Genomic DNA, 16070 nt, shown 5'->3' with positions numbered 1-16070 from the left:
GGGATTAATTTTTCAATGTTCCATATTAGGGAAAGAAAAAAAAAAAAAAAAAAAAGGCTTCTTTGTAAGAAGGTGTGCTAGGCACATCTCGCCTGTCCAAAACCCTTTTGCCCATTATACTTAGTTTGGGCTGAGGTAAATAGTTTAGGTTTTTCCCCCTCTCAGACCTCTGGGCCTTTTCTGTCCAAGCCATTAGGATAGAAAAGAGAAACCCGTTTTAAAGTGAAGTCCACAGACCACCCCGTTCTTCCCCAACCCAGCCATTTAGTTCAGCCAAACCGTTGAGTCTCAGGAGGCAGCGCTGCAGAGAGGATTAAGTGAGGCTTATGCGTACAGATAATCACTCAGGTAATGCGATCATAGGCTTATGTCCTTTGAAAACAAAAAACACGTGTTAATTTATGTAACATAACCTTTCTGCTTCTTCTTGATTCAGTTTTGGAAGATTATATGTTTCCAGAAATTTGTCCATGTTATCTAGGTGGTCCAATTTCTTGCCATACAGTTGTTCATAATAATTTCTTACAATCCTTTGTATTTCTGTGGTATCAGGTGTGATTTCTCCTCTTTTGTTTCTGATTTTATTTATTTGGGTCCTCTCTCTTTTTTTCTTGATGAGCCTGGTAAAAGACTTGTCAATTTTGTTTACTTTTTCAAAGAACCAGCTCCTACTTTTGCTGATCTTTTAATTGTTTGTTTAGTCTTAGTGTCATTTAATTCTGCTCTGATCTTGATGATTTCCTTCCTTCTATTCGCTCTGGGCTTTGTTTGTTGTTCTTCCTCTAGTTCTTGTAGCTGTAAGGTTAAATTTTTTATTAGAGATTCTTCTGTCTTTTTTAGGTAGGCCTGTATTGCCATGAACTTTCCTCTCAGGACTGTTTTTGCTGTATCCCATAGGTTTTGGGTTGTTGTGTGTTCATAATCATTAGTTTCCAGAAACTTTTTGATTTCTTCCTTGATGTCATTGTTTACCCATTCATTATTTAATAGCATGTTATTTATTCTCCATGAGTTTGAATTTTTTTGACTTATTTCCCTGTGGTTGATTTCCACTTTTAAGCCATTGTGATCTGAGAAGATGCTTGACATAATTTCAATTTTCTTGAATTTGTTGAGACTTGTTTTGTGTCCTACCATGTGGTTTGTCTTTGAAAACGTTCCATGTGCACTTGAAAAGAAAGTATATTTTGCTTCTTTGGGGTGAAAAGTTCTATATATAGTGACTAAGTCCATTTGATGTAGAGTATTGTTCCATGCCTCAATATCTTTGGTGTTTCTTTTCTTCGAAGATCTGTCCATTGTTGACAATGGGGTGTTAAAGTCCCCTACTATGAGTGTGTTGCTGTCTATATCCTTCCTGAAGTCTTTCAAAATTTTCCTTACATATTTGGGTGCTCCTAAGTTGGGTGCATATATGTTTACCAGGGTTATATCTTCTTGGTGAATTTTTCCCTTAAGTATTAGGAAATGTCCTTCTTTGTCTCTTTTTATGGCCTTTGCTGTGAAAACTGTTTTGTCTGATATAAGTATTGCTGCCCCAGCTTTTTTTTCATGTCCATTTGCTTGAAATACTTTTTTCCATCCCTTCACTTTCAGTCTGTGTATATCTTTAGTTCTGAGGTGGGTCTCTTATAAACGGCATATATGTGGGTCGTGCTTTCTAATCCATTCAGCTACCCTATGTCTTTTGATTGGTGCATTTAATCCATTTACATTTAAGGTTATTACCTATAGTTTCTTATTCATTGTCATTTTCCCCCTTTGTACTTGTGTTCCTCTCTGTCTCTCTGTTTCTTCATCTTCTTAAAGCATACCCTTTAGCATCTCTTGCAATGCTGGTTTGGAGGACATGTATTCTTTTAGCCTTCTTTTGTCTTGGAAACTCCTTATTTCACCTTCCATTTTGAATGAGAGCCTTGCTGGGTAGAGTATTCTTGGTTGAAGGCCTTTGTTTTTCATTGCTTGAAATATTTTTTGCCATTTTCTTCAGGCTTGTAGTGTTTCTACTGAAAAATCTTATGGTAGCCTTATTGGAGCTCCCTTGTATGTTATTAGTTGTTTCTTTCTTGCTGCTTTTAGGATTCTCTCTTTGTCTTTGAATGTTGCCATTTTCATTATGATGTGTCTTGAAGTGGGCCTGTTGGGATTCATCTTCACTGGGACCCTCTGTGCTTCCTGGACTTGTATGACACTTTCTCTCATCATGTTAGGGAAGTTTTCTGTCATTAGTTTTTCAAACAGGTTTTCTATCTCTTGCTCCTCTTCTTCTCCTTCTGGAATTCCTATCATACAGATGTTATTATGTTTCATGTTGTCCTGCAGCTATCTTAAAACCTCTTCATTCTTTTTCAGTTTTTTTTTTTTTCATTTTGTTGCACTGTCTCGGAGTTTTTGTCTACGTTGTCCTCCAGCTCGCTGATCTGAGCTTCTGCTTCCCCTAGGCTGCTTTTAATTCCTTTTACTGTATCCTTCAGTTCAGAAATTGCGTTCTTCATTTCCTCCTGCCTCTTATTGATACCTTCTATGTCCTTTTTCATGCTGGTATAATTCTCAGTAAGTTCCTTGTATCCTCCATGTAGTTCCTTGTAGTTTCCCTGGAGTTCTTTGTAATTTTCTTTGAGCTCGCTGAGCTCATTGATCTTCCCTATAATCCATGTTTTGAATTCCATATCTGATAGTTTGCTTCCCTCTCTTTCATTTAGCACTCTTTCTGGGGATTCTACCTTTCCTTTCGATGGGGAGTTGTTTTTGTGTCTCCCCATTTTTGTGGCTCTTATTGTTTGTTGCTGTTTCTTAGATTTATCTACCCTTCCTGGGTCTGCCCCTGGTGGCATCGGATTGTGTACCAGTCTGACCCTAGGCAGCCTGTTAGAGACTACCAGGTATCAACAACAGGATTAACTTTTTAAAGCTCAGTATTAGTGGGAGACAAGTCAACTTAGTGACAACTTTACACAGTGGAGAGCTAGAAATTTTTGCTCTTAATTTTAGAATTTTACTTTTTACAAATTTCATGAATATAAACTTGACACATTGCACCTACTATGTGGCAATGATGTGCGTAGTATTATGCTCCCTTGTGGAAATAAACGGGAATGAAGCATGGTACCTACCCTACAGGCCCCCAATCTAATGTTAGAAAAACAACATGTGATCAGATAAATTATATCCTCAGGCTAGTGAGTCAGCTCAGGGTGGAAGGACAAAGCAGAGTAAACTGTGCACTGCATGGGGGAGCCAAGGGAGAACTTCTAGTCCCCGGTAGCAAGGAAGTCTTACCAGTAATGAGAATTAGTAAAGGTAGAACACATTTCCAACAGCATTTTGAAAATATATACTGTCACTAATTTATTTTAAATGCCTAACTCAATGGTTTGGGCTTAGGAAGTGACATGAATGAACAATTATGCTGGTAATAATTATTTATTTTGGCAACCATGAATTCAGTGTGTTTGTGTGTGCATTATGTATATAATCATATGCACAAAGCCCTGTTGGGAAAAAGAGGTGTAAGGATGAGGTTCCTGCTTTCCAGAAGCCTCAGCTCATGAAACGATGACAAGGCAATGCACAGAGAGTTCTGACAGAGCCCTCATGTAGATGGTGCATATAATAAACATTATGGCACTTCAGAGTCAGAAAGCTAGTAAAGGCTTTCTACAAGAGGAGGGCATAGTTTTTCAGGTGCCTAAAATAACAGGAGCAATGGGATTTTGCTGGATGTTGATGAGGAGGATAGGAATATTTTGTGCAAAGGCCCTGGACAGAAAAATGGCATTATAAGTTATCTCGGGGATCAATGAGTAGATCAGTTTAGTTGGGGCGGAGGCAAGTATTATTAAAGGATGACATTCAGAAAGTGGTATCATGACTCTCATAGAAATATAAAATGAACAAATACCAAAGTTTCATTTAACTCATTATTAAAGAAGGATAGTACTACCAGTGTAGAAGAGAATATTAAAAACCAGACAACAATGTGGTGATGGCCAGACAGCAGGAGTGTGGGGGCTCAGTGGAGGCTGGAAAGGGTGTGGTGGGGACATCTATAATAGTATCAACAATATAAATAAATAAATACATTTATACATACATACATACCTAAAGTGACAGTGAGTTAACATGTTTTTCACCCTCTCCAATATGTACCCATTATTAAGTCAGGAATGTTGAAATTAATGTGCAACCTGAGGCAAAACTGGTTTCTTCCACAGTGGGAGAAGGAAGTCTGTTGAAACTTCACTGGACAGTTTGTTTCCATTTATAAACACGAATTATTTTGCATTGCTATCAGTCAACCACCATACATACAGTTTTAAAATACTTCAAATAGTACAGTGCCCCCTTAGGATCAGGTAACCCCTAGAGAGATGTGTGCTAAACAATGCATACTTTTCTCTGAAATACAAAATTTTCCTCCAGTGTGGGAAAGATCAGGTAGGAAGGAACCAGTTTCCTAATGCCAGTGGGTGGGGCCTAATCCCAAACATGACAGTAGTAAAGTGATCGATCACAGTGCCAACGTGACATTACTCGGTGGAAGCAGTGTTCATGAACAGAAAGATCCTTGAAGCTTGGAGGCATCTGGGAGTTTGGCCATTGGTAAAGCTTTGAAGATAAAAGGGCTGAAACTAAAATGGACACAGTGGTGCTCAAAAGAAAGAATGATTATAGGCAAAATTATAAAAGAAGAACTGATATTGGTTGAGGCAAGGAGAAACAAAAAGGAATTGTAGTTTTCAATCCTGATTTGGAGCCATTTCCATTCCATTCAGTGAACATGAGGAACTTGAATCCTCTTAGGATCTGTGTGCTGTACTAGGGTTACAAAGCTGTCCCCGCCCTTGAGGAACTCTCAAGCACAGAAGGAAAATAGACCACCTAAACAGCCTTGTAAATGTGGTAGCAGAGACACATGTCAAGAGCCGGGGGACTCAGATAGGGATCTATAATGAAGCTGGAAAGGTGGACAGGTGTGTCACAGGAAACAATGAAGGAACAGTGACATTTTAATAACATCTGTCATCCAGATGAACAAGATGGGCTGGATCATGCTAGATAGGAGAAGCTGCGTGGACAGAGAAGCTGACAGTGAGAAGAGGGCTGGAGAGATGGCAGCCCATCACCCAGTAGACACAGGAGCCACCTGAGGAGTCCAGACTGTTTTCTGTGGATAAGGAGCTCTTCAAGCCCAGAAAGGCTGTGCTTGGGAAGAGGTCATGCATCACTTTTAAATATCCTGGATTCTCAGTGAGGGTAGAATATCTCAGGAGAAATAATGGGCTCATTCATTTATATGATCACAAACACAGGAAGATCAGGAAAAAAGGAAAACAATGGGTGAAGAATTTCATGGGGAAACATAGTTTAGGATCAGAAAGTGGGGCCCACAAAAGGGTGCCCAAAAACTGAGAGAACCCTAAGAAGACACAGCTTTCCAGGGCCAGGTTGGCCCATGAAGGCAGTCTGTGTGGAAACCCTCTCTAAAGAACCAGAGGTCAGCAGGCATTGAAGATGGCTTTGAGAAAAACTTTTGCTGCTGTGGCTATTCATTGACATGTAGAATGCATTTTCATAGTTAAGAGATTTATGTTAAATATTAGGAAACTGCCTTTCATGCTAAGTTATAGTTGCTGATTATGATTGGAAACTAGTCCTGAAACTAGTTTCCCATTTCTGTTCCATGGAGAAAAAGAAGGGCATGGCAAGCTCCCTGTGGTAACTCCAAGTGATTTTTTTCTGTTATCAAAGTTTACAGACATCTCCTTTAAATATAAAGACTAAGGCATTTTATTTTGGATTCTCCAATGAAACAACAGCTAACCTATGATGAGTGTGGACCTGGGTAAATGGTGACCAACTGCAGCTCAACTATTAAGTTAACTCATTTTAAAAAGTGAAAAACACCACTCCACAATAACCTCACCAGAGGCGGAATGCACCCATCACCTGGTGGAAGATGGACCAATGACAATCATTAGATACCTTTACCCACAGAGATGAAAATTCTGGCTGTTGAGTAAAGTAACAACTGAATCTCTATTTCACACACCTTCCAGTTATGTATGCTTTCTTGTTGATTTTTCTCTGCCCTTGGCTTTTGGACTTTTTCTCATATCTAATGATGACATAAACATGCAATGAGTTAAATGATACAATTGTATGCTGCATGATGTTTTTCTATTTGAAGTATTAGTGCCCTAATGTTGTTTCTTGAAACAGTCATATATAGTAAGTGGAAGTGATTTGCTTTTCACATAATGAAGTATGATTATTCCCCAAAGGAGTTTGTGTCTGAACAGCCAAAATTAGGACATAGACCCTCATTTTCACAGGTGAATTGCCTTACTGCATGTTGCATTGCATAACATGTGGGAGACAGAAAAAGTTCAGGGGGTGACTAAGACTGGAAGCCTCGGCGTCTTGCGTAGGAAGGAAAGCCTGCTGAAGAGTGTCATTTGCTTAGAGTACTTCAAGGGAAATGACTGCAAAAAAGCCATTGTATGGCCACTGGTTATGTCCTGTCTCTTCTTTTATGTGGAGGTGTCAGCAGTGTGGCAGGTTTGGGAATGAAGAAGTGAGACAGAAAGAGGAAGCATCACCATACATGGCTGATTGAGAAGGAAGGACAGACATGTCTTGGGTACAGAAGGGACAGCCCAGTCAAATGAGGGCTGCATGTGATTTATGGAAACCTGTTATGCTGAGTGAAACACAGGCACTTAATACTGTGCCTTTCTGCCAATGAGTGTGTCCACTCTTCTCTTACATTTTGGCTCAAACATTTTTTTCAAAATGGTTGAGGTTCTAGAAAGTCTTATGTGTAGATGAGTTGGGCCTATGATAACTGGTTTTATTCAACTGATCAATTCCACAATAGTTACTATCTCAGTGCCTTTTCCCATTTGCTTTGATGGGAAACAGTTGCCAGCAGCAAACTCAGGACCCCAGTGTTTTCTACATTTCTCCTATGGAGCTAATGTCAGTCAGGCAGTGCCCAGCCACCTCCATAGGAAGCATTTCATAGTCACGGTTTACATTCGCTGGAGCCAAAAGTGTGGGAACACAAACTACAGGGTTCCAATGGAGGACCTGATAATTTGTTCTTGGATAAAATATAGGTGGGCCTTTTTGATATTTTTTGTCCAATGTAGCTAAAAGCAACAATTATCTGCTCCAATAAATCTTTCATCAAGTTATATCACCTGTTCTGTCATTGACGTAGCCTATGATGTATGTCATCAAAGTCAAAATATTTTTTATGTCTATTCTTCAGTTTCAACATTTGGAAATGGCAGAAGGAAAAAAGAGACAGACATTTTTGAAGGTCTGTTATGTGCCCACCTCTTGTAGTATCTCATTTAGCCTTTATAAAAACTCAGTGAAGTAAATATTCTTAAGACTCATTTTACAGCCGAAAACATAGAGCTTCAAAGAAATGGAAATGTGCCCAGGTTCATACAGCCAATACAAGGCCCCGGCTGTAACTGGAACCCAAGACAAGCTGACATTCCCAGTGCACCCATGCAATTATGAAAACATGGTTTGTGAAGGATCAGTCACAATTCAGTGTGACTTATTATTTACTGATGTCATCTCTATAAATTCCAGATAATTTCAGGTTATTTGCTCAAACATTCTAAGTAACTTCTATTGGGATTTTCTTCAAGATGTTATATGCTTTGTGGCACCTTAGTTTCTTAATATGTTAAATATGCCTCTATAAACAGGAAATACATGGTAAAATAAATCTATACATTTATAATAGAGCTGTTGGCCTTAGACAACTAGACAGCCAGATCTCTCTCCAGCAGATGGGTTTATTTGGGAACAACAAAAAATTGCAATTCACGGCCTGCAGTCTAATGGTGAACCACACTCAAGTTCAGAGAAACAAAGGACAGGAACGTTCTTTTATGGACTTAGGAGAGGCTATTACAAACCAAGAGTCCATTAGAAGAAACTGAAAGTTTGAAGTGTAGTGGCTTCTCATTGGCTGAGTTATAGCAGTCTCCCATGGTTGAGATGCTACTCAGCAAGGAGGAATCTTTTCTTCCTCTTGCAGAGGTAGTAATGTATTGTCACCTCCTGTTGGGGATATAAGATCATCTGTTCCTACTGGGGTCAGTAGTGTACACTGAGTGACACATACATGAAAGTTCTCTTTTCCAGCCTCCTGACTCCTTTATTAAATGAGGTTTCTTTTTATTAATTTTCACAGAGCTAAAGTAACTTTACCGTCTTGGCTAGTCATAGATTTCCTGGCAAGGAAAGAGATGAAATTCTAGTGTTACAACATGCATTCTAATACTATAATTCAATGAGAATCTATTTTAAATGTATACATGAAAAGTAAAAGCAACGCAGAGTAAATGGACCAAGACGTTAAGCCCTGACCGGTGTGGCTCACTTGGTTGGGCATTGTCCTGCCAAGCAAAAGGTTGAGGTTCGATCTTGGTCAGGGCACATGCCTGGATCACAGGTTTCGTAGAGGCACGTACAAGAGGCAACTGATCAATGTTTCTCTCTGCATGGATGTTTCCCTCCCTCTCTTTCTCCTTCCCTTTCCCTCTCTCTAAAAATAAACAAAACAGTTTTTTAACATCCTTTTTAGGATGTTAAAATCAAATGATAAAGAACTTCACTTTCAAAAAAATCTACTTAATGTATTGAGTTTATAATTTTTTGTTTTTGTAATACAGTATTCTTAAATCTTTGGTGTCTGTAATGACTCATTAAATGCTGTAATCTAGAAATAATATATGTTATTGAGTTTAAAAAATTAAATTATTTTAATAGATTATTATTTTGTGGTATTACCTAGAGAATAACCTGACCCATAGGTGCTTGGTCACCTGAACTAGTTTGAGAAATTAAACCATCAATGAAGTTACTTTAAAATTTTTAATTAACATTACTCAGGACAAGTCAGCCTTATTACTGTAAAATATGGAATCACTCCACTGAGTAATTATTCAAATACTTATGGGCGAAGTTTCCTTATTTGCACTCAGCAAGCATAATAAAATGCTTATGAAAAATTTATGTCTTAACTACAGTATAATAGACAGTCTCTTGTAGCCTGTTTATACATAAAATGCCAAAATAAACATTAAGAAAACATTTGCAAAGTACATTTTTCATTTCCTTCTATCCCCCTCAAAAAGAAAACACCAGTATGAAATAGGTCTGTGATTCTGTGCGCTTCATCTCCTCAAGCTGCACAGCACCAAGCTCATCTAAGATGGAAGAATATGATCATTATCATGCAACAAGAACATCTTTGTGAATGGGTCTGCCCCCTTTCAACAGCAGCACAGAGCTAGAATTCATCTCACCATGGACTCTGCTTCCTGTAAGTGAAGGAGCCGATTAACCAAGAAGGCAGCTAACCCTTCCTGCCTTCCTGAGCTTTGAGGGCTAGGACTTCGCAAATTCTACTCTTCCTTCCTTACAGCCTAGACTGCAAAGGGCAGTAACAGAGAAATGGAAAACACACACATATACCCCATGCTGACCTTTCATCTCTTCTGAGATGGTCTCAGTGCATTTGCCATAGAAAGTGTGCCCAGTAGGTACAATACCAAAAATGACTTCAGGATGACTTTTTGTTTTTAAATTTTATTAAACTTATTGGGGTGACATTGGTTAATAAAATTATATAGGTTTCAAGTGTACGGTTCTATAATACATCATCTATATATTGCATGTGTGTCACCACTCAAAGTCAAGTCTCCTTCCGTCACCATATATTTGACCCCTTTTATCCTTTTCTACCTACCCCCACCCTCCTTTCCATCTGGTAGCCACCATACTGTTATCCATGCCTGTCAGCTTTTGTTTGTTTGTCTTGTTTGTTCATTTGTTGCTTTCAGTTTTATATCGCACATATGAGTGAAATACTGCCATTTGAGACAAAATGGATGGATCTTGAGAATATCATGCTAAGCAAAATAAATTAGATGGGAAAAGAAAGATTTTTTTAATGAGTAGATAAAATCATTATAGCTGAGGCTGGAAGGACACTACCGATGTTCTTGATGGAGAATGTGTGTTATACCTAAGTGCAGTAACAGAGTTTTGTGTGCTGTACCCGGAGATATTTAATAGTCAAATGTAAGTTTGTATCTCCTTTATGGGTCTATAGCGAATAGTGGAACTTGTAATTATTCCACACAAGTATTTTTAAGTAAACTTTTAATTTTTAAATAGTTTTAGATCTACAAAAAAGTAGCAAAGACATTTAGACAGTTGTTACATACTTTGTACCCAGTTTCCCCTATTAACATCTTATATTAGCATGGTACATTTGTCACAACCAAGAAACCAACATCAGTACATTATTATTAACTAAACTCCATACTTTATTTCTATTTTCTTTGTTTTCCCCTAATATCTGGTTCAGAATACCATCTAGGATACCACATTATATGTACTCATCTAAGTTTCACTCAGACTTACACAAGTATTTTTAAATTATTGAAATATAATAGTAAGTGCATTCGGATTTTACTACATATGCAATAATTATAATAGAATTAACCCATATCCAGAGACTCTGAATTCTGATCCCTTTTCCTCTGTGTGAGAAACTCCCTTTATTTCCCAACTCAAAAGTTTTATTTTTTTATGATTTTATTTATTTATTTTTAGAGAAAGGTGAAGGGAGGGAGGAAGAGATGGAGAGAAGCATCAATGTAAAAGAGAAACATTGATCCACTGCCTCTTGTGCATGCCTTGACTGGGGACCTAACCTACAACCCAGGCATGCTCTTTGACCAGGGGTCGAATTGGCAACCTTTCGCATTACAGGATGATGTCCAACCAACTGAGCCACACTGGTCAGGAACCAACTCAAAACATTTTAGATGGTGTTGACTTTCTTGTGTTGAGGTAATGTTAAAGACAACTGGTAAATTACTCCCTTCACACACTGTGACTGGTTTCCTCCATAATCTACTGCTGTTCTACCCACAGGAATGATAGGAAAATAGGTGTGGCTGTGGGGGGTGGGCGGTCCTATTTTTTAATAATTAGATTTTTTTAATTGAAAAAAAGCATATGGTGTCTAGGTGCATAGGGCAGGCTAATGCAATAACCTATTTACCTTAACTTGTATTAGCCCATAACTGAAGATAATGTACAATTTTGTGTATGTACATTGAATTATAATTATAAGAGAGAGAATATGAAATAAGGCTATCGAGATAAAAGAATCTGAGGGAGAGAGCAATACTTTTGTTCAATTTTAGAGCTGCTTTTAAAGATGACAGTGAGAAGTCCTATTGACATGAAGTGCTTCAGCTCCCATTGCTCTGGTTTCCGGCTTTGTAAAAGGAAGTTAAGCCTTGCCTGCTTAACTCCAGAAATATTTTAAGTTAACTAAGTTTTATTGATGTATTTCCTCCTGGCCTTTTTTTCTGTATGTGTATACTTATATAGTTTCTATACCAAATTTGGATCACACCAGTTAAATGACTTTTTTCATTCTTCTTTCACTTACTATCTCATGAACATTTTCATGTGAATAAATATTTTTAGAATGTGATTTTTCATGGCATCATAGATAAGCTACATCAAATTCCACATTGTATTAAAGCACTTACATATAGTTGAACACTTGGGTTGCCTCCTTTTTTTTCCTAATAAGTAATGCTGCCTCAACATTCTTACTTATCTCTTAATTATGTACTCAATATACATTCTAAGAGTGGGCTTCTTGAGGCTGGATTTTATTAGGTTTTTGATATGTATTTCTAAGTTACTTTCAAGATGCATTTTGCCAATTTTTTTCTTCAGTCAGCAGTGTATAAGCATATCCATTCTATCTACTGTCTCATTACCACTGGGAGGTATAAATTGCTTATACTGTTGGTTAATTAGGTAATTAAAACCTACCTCATTATAGTTTTACATATTCTAGTTACAAGGCCTTTATCAGATATGTATTTTGCAAGTATTTTCTCCCCATCTGTGGCCTGTTTTTTCATCACTTTCTTAACAATATCTTTCTAAAGGCAGAAGCTTTTAATTTTGATGACTTTCAGTGTATCGGATTCTCATGGACTTTGCTTTTGCTGTCATACCTAAGAAATCCTTGCCTAACCCAAACTTACAAAGACTGTCCCCTCTGTTTTCTTTCAGAAGATTTAAGTTTTTAGGTTTTATACTTAGGTCTATGATCCATTTTAAGTTAATTTTTGCATATAACATGCGATATGGATAGAAGTTCATTTTTGGGTGATAATTAGTAAAAGATCAGGATATTTTCCAGGTACCAAAGGCATATTTGTTGTTTAAAGAAGAGAGGAGAAGTTTGCCTTTAATGGAATACCAGTAAATTATTGCTACTGATTCATATCTGAAGTGAAATATGGGGATACATCAGATTAGTGGATGAATGATTATTGGCAGAAAACCATACATTCTATTACCACTTAAGTTATTTTTTGGGGGGGGTGGATAGATTTGCTTATTTCACCTAAACAATTAATGTAATTGCATTAATTAATATGTTTATTTATAGAACAGCATTTTTGAGGACCTAAGAAGTACATAGCACTGTACTTCTTAGCCGATAATGGGAAAACAATTTCTTTGCAGTTCATGAATAACCTGTTTGCAATTAATATCTGTTTCTAGAATGAAAGGGAGTCAAAGTAATTAACTTTGTTGAAGCACAAAATTATTATTATTGGAGGAACATCTGTCAACATCAGAGACTTGGGCTCTTGGGAATGTATTAATAAAGATTATTAAAGAAAAGACTGTGATAAATAAGAAAACATTGTTGTGACTGTGGCTTGGAGTATTTGTGAAATAAAAAGCTTCTCTGTAATTGGAAGTGCCACCAAAGTCTTTAATTCAGTGATTTTCAACTGGTGCACCATGAGAATTTTTAGAACATGCATTACCTCACTCTTTAGTCAGGGACACTGACCTCTTTTCTCTTAGATTGTCAAATTGAAAGATGGCAGCAGCCAACACAACAATAGCCATCTGATGTGACTGAATCAAAGTTATACCTGGTTTTGTCAGATCAGCAAAAAGTATATTTTTTGTTGTGCCAAATAATTTTAGTAATAATTTTATGTATGCTGTGAGATGGAAAATGTTGAAAATTGCTGCTTTAATCACCTATTTTTCTCTATAGGTCATCAGCTCAATGAGCTCCCTCTCTGAGTACTGCCTACCTTCCATTCTGCGCACATTGTTTGACTGGTATAAAAGACAAAATGGCATCGAGGATGAGTCACATGAATATAGACCAAGAACAAGCAATAAATCAAAAAGGTACCTTTCTTTTGTGTAAGGATTTTGAAGATTATGATTTTTTCTTTTTATTTATTTTTATTTTCTTTTCCTTCCCTCCCTCTCTTCCTCCTTTCTTTCATTTTGTTTAATAAATGTAAATCAAAATGGAAGTTAAGAGTCTTCTAGGTATTCCAGCCACTTCACACAGATAGATACCTAGCAGGTGCTACAGGGGCCCCTTGTTTGGCAGGTGTCACATTTGGAATACTGGTAAATGGCAGTTATCATAGGTTGAAAATTCATACAGGGTTTTATTTCAACATTGGTGGGGTGAGTTATAAAGGGCCAAGGTCACCCTTTTGCTTGCTTTTTTTCTGTGTTCTCTCTCACCTCCAGTCTCTGCCTGAGAGCAGAGAGCTGCTCCCTGCCCGCACGATGCCTGGATGTTTTAATCCTTGGTAGTAACCCAAGTGCCCAGTGGAACATGGACAGAAGCTGGGCTGAATGTTGGCCATGGTCCTGGAGCTGCCACTAAGTAGCCACATGACTTTGGGCAGCTCACCACCTCTCTATATCTGTCTCTTCATGAGCAAAATGGGGGAGTCAGATTCCAGCATTTCTATCTTCTGTTCCAGCAAAGAATTTTGTTTATTTGTTGTGTGGCTTGGAAAAGTGGAACTTGCTGCTACATGAGCACTCTCACAGCCATAAAACCTAAGCGCACACTGTCCAGTGAATATACATCCTCCAAATATAGGTAAATACATGTGATTTCATATGTTTGAAATCCACCCACTACAAACAGGTAGTAAAGATAAAAAAGTTTAATACATTTGTTTTTTAAAAAGGATTATTTCAAAAGAAACTAGATTTCTCCACATAAATTGGTTATGCATGTTTTTATGCTTTTAAAGACAATAAACTGAAGTTAATCACTCAGAAAATCAGACATTAACTACTTCTTGTAAGTGATTTATCCCTCTCATTTTTGACACTCTATTTTTTTTTTAAATATAGACTTCTCTTGAAATAGAAGACTTTTAATTTTTCAAATTACAATCCATCTGAATTTGTAATTTTATTTCATGACGTGCATGAGTTTATGCAATTTTAAACCATTTATTTATTATTTTCCTTGGGGGAGGAATTAATAACTTTGAATTTTATTAGTTGATGAAGGGATTTTTATTGAGATATAATTCACAAACAGTAAAATTTACCCTTTTAAAGTGTGTAATTCTGTGTTTTTGGTACATTCACAAGGTCATGCAACCATCACCATCCAATTCCAGAACATTTCCACCCCCCCGAAAAAGGAACCCCATACTGATTAAGCAGCCTTTCCTCATAAATACTTTTTAAATATGTTTTATTGATTATCCTGTTAGTTTTCCCAATTTCTTTTCCCTTTGCTCCCCTCCACCTAGTGACTCCCCCTCTCTCCAGTTGTCCCCCCACCCTTAGTCCATGCCCATTGGTTGTGCACATAGTTCTTCTCAACTTCTTCCTGTCTACTCCACTCCCTCCTACTATGCTTCTTAATTCCTGCATCATCTCCCTCCTTTTCCCCCCTTCTGCCTCCCTGCTGACCTCCCTCCTATATGTTCCCTATACCTATAATTCTTTTCTCACTCTTGTTGCCTACTTAGTTTGCTTTTGTTTCAATTCCCTAGCTTCTGTTTTTGGTTGTTGTGAAACAGTTTTCATTTTAATGTTCATAGTTTTGATTCTTCTTCTTCTAAACAAGTCCCTTTAACATTTCATATAATAGTGGTTTGGATCTAGTTTGGATCCTCCTTCTTCTAAACAAGTCCCTTTAACATCTCATATAACAGTCGTTTGGATCTAATTAACTCCTTCAGTTTTACTTTGTCCTGGGAGCACTTTGTCTGCCCTTCTATTCTAAATGACAGCTTCACTGGATAGAGTAATCGTGGCTGTAGGTTTTTGATTTTCATTACTTTGAATATTTCTTGCCAGTCCCTTCTTGCCTGCAGAGTCTCCTTTGAGAAATCAGCTGGTAGTCTAATTGGGACCCCGTTGACATAATCTCTTCTCCCGTGCTGCTTTTAAGATTCTCTCTTTATCTTTGATTTTTGACATTTTGGTTATAATGTATCTTGGTGTGGTTCTCCCTGGGTCCAGTTTATTTGGAACTCTCTGTGCTTCCTGGACCTGTAAGTCTATGTCCTTCTCTAATTTAGGGAAGTTCTGCTTCACTATTTTTTTACATAATTTTTAAATTTCTAGTTCTTCTTCTTCACCTTCTGGCAACCCTATAATTCGGATGTTCATTCGCTTATAGTTGTCCCAGAGGTTTCTGAGCTTCTTATTTTCCTCACTTTTTGTTTCCTCTTTCTGCACTGGTTGACTGTTTTTTCCTTCCCTATGTTCTGAATTGTTGATTTGATCCCTGGTTTTCCTTCCATCACCACTTGTTTTGTATGTGTTTTCATTCATTTCTGCAGGACTAGCCTTCATTCCTTCCCCATCTTGATTAAGTCCCGCTGTTAGTTCTGTAAGCTGTCTTATAACTATAGCTCTGAACTGAGCCTCAGAAAGGTTATCTATCTGTTTGTCTGTTAATTCATGTATTTGCTTTCTGGTCAGCTGTGTGATTGGGACCTCTATCGTTATCCCTGCCGTCCTGGCAGTTTTGCTTCCTGGGCAGGGCTGTCACACCTCCTACACTATTGGGGGCGGAGCCCCGTGCACTCGTCACTACCGGGCGACCCTTCTCACCACACTGTGGTACTTTTTGTGGGGGTGGGGGTCCGAGATGGATTCCTGCCGTTCTCTCTCCGCTGAGAGACTGG

At 37.8% G+C, this 16070-nt stretch overlaps 1 protein-coding gene across 5 annotated transcripts in view; it reads left to right on the top strand.

The window, feature by feature from the left end:
* Positions 1 to 16070, top strand: part of FRY (FRY microtubule binding protein) — a 619856-nt gene that overhangs the window by 310016 nt on the left and 293770 nt on the right. For all 5 annotated transcript variants that reach the window (XM_090273729.1, XM_090273727.1, XM_090273726.1 and 2 more), the window contains one exon: positions 13154 to 13293. In XM_090273729.1, the coding sequence (XP_090129855.1) occupies positions 13154 to 13293 (140 nt within the window). The remainder of the gene's footprint in view (positions 1 to 13153; positions 13294 to 16070) is intronic.

Source organism: Furipterus horrens, unplaced genomic scaffold (genome assembly GCF_987537825.1).
Source record: "Furipterus horrens unplaced genomic scaffold, mFurHor1.1.pri manual_scaffold_4, whole genome shotgun sequence".
NCBI classification, from domain to species: Eukaryota; Metazoa; Chordata; class Mammalia; order Chiroptera; family Furipteridae; genus Furipterus; species Furipterus horrens.
The sequence above is the reverse complement of the archived record's forward strand: the minus strand, read 5'-3'. Positions and strand labels throughout refer to the sequence as shown.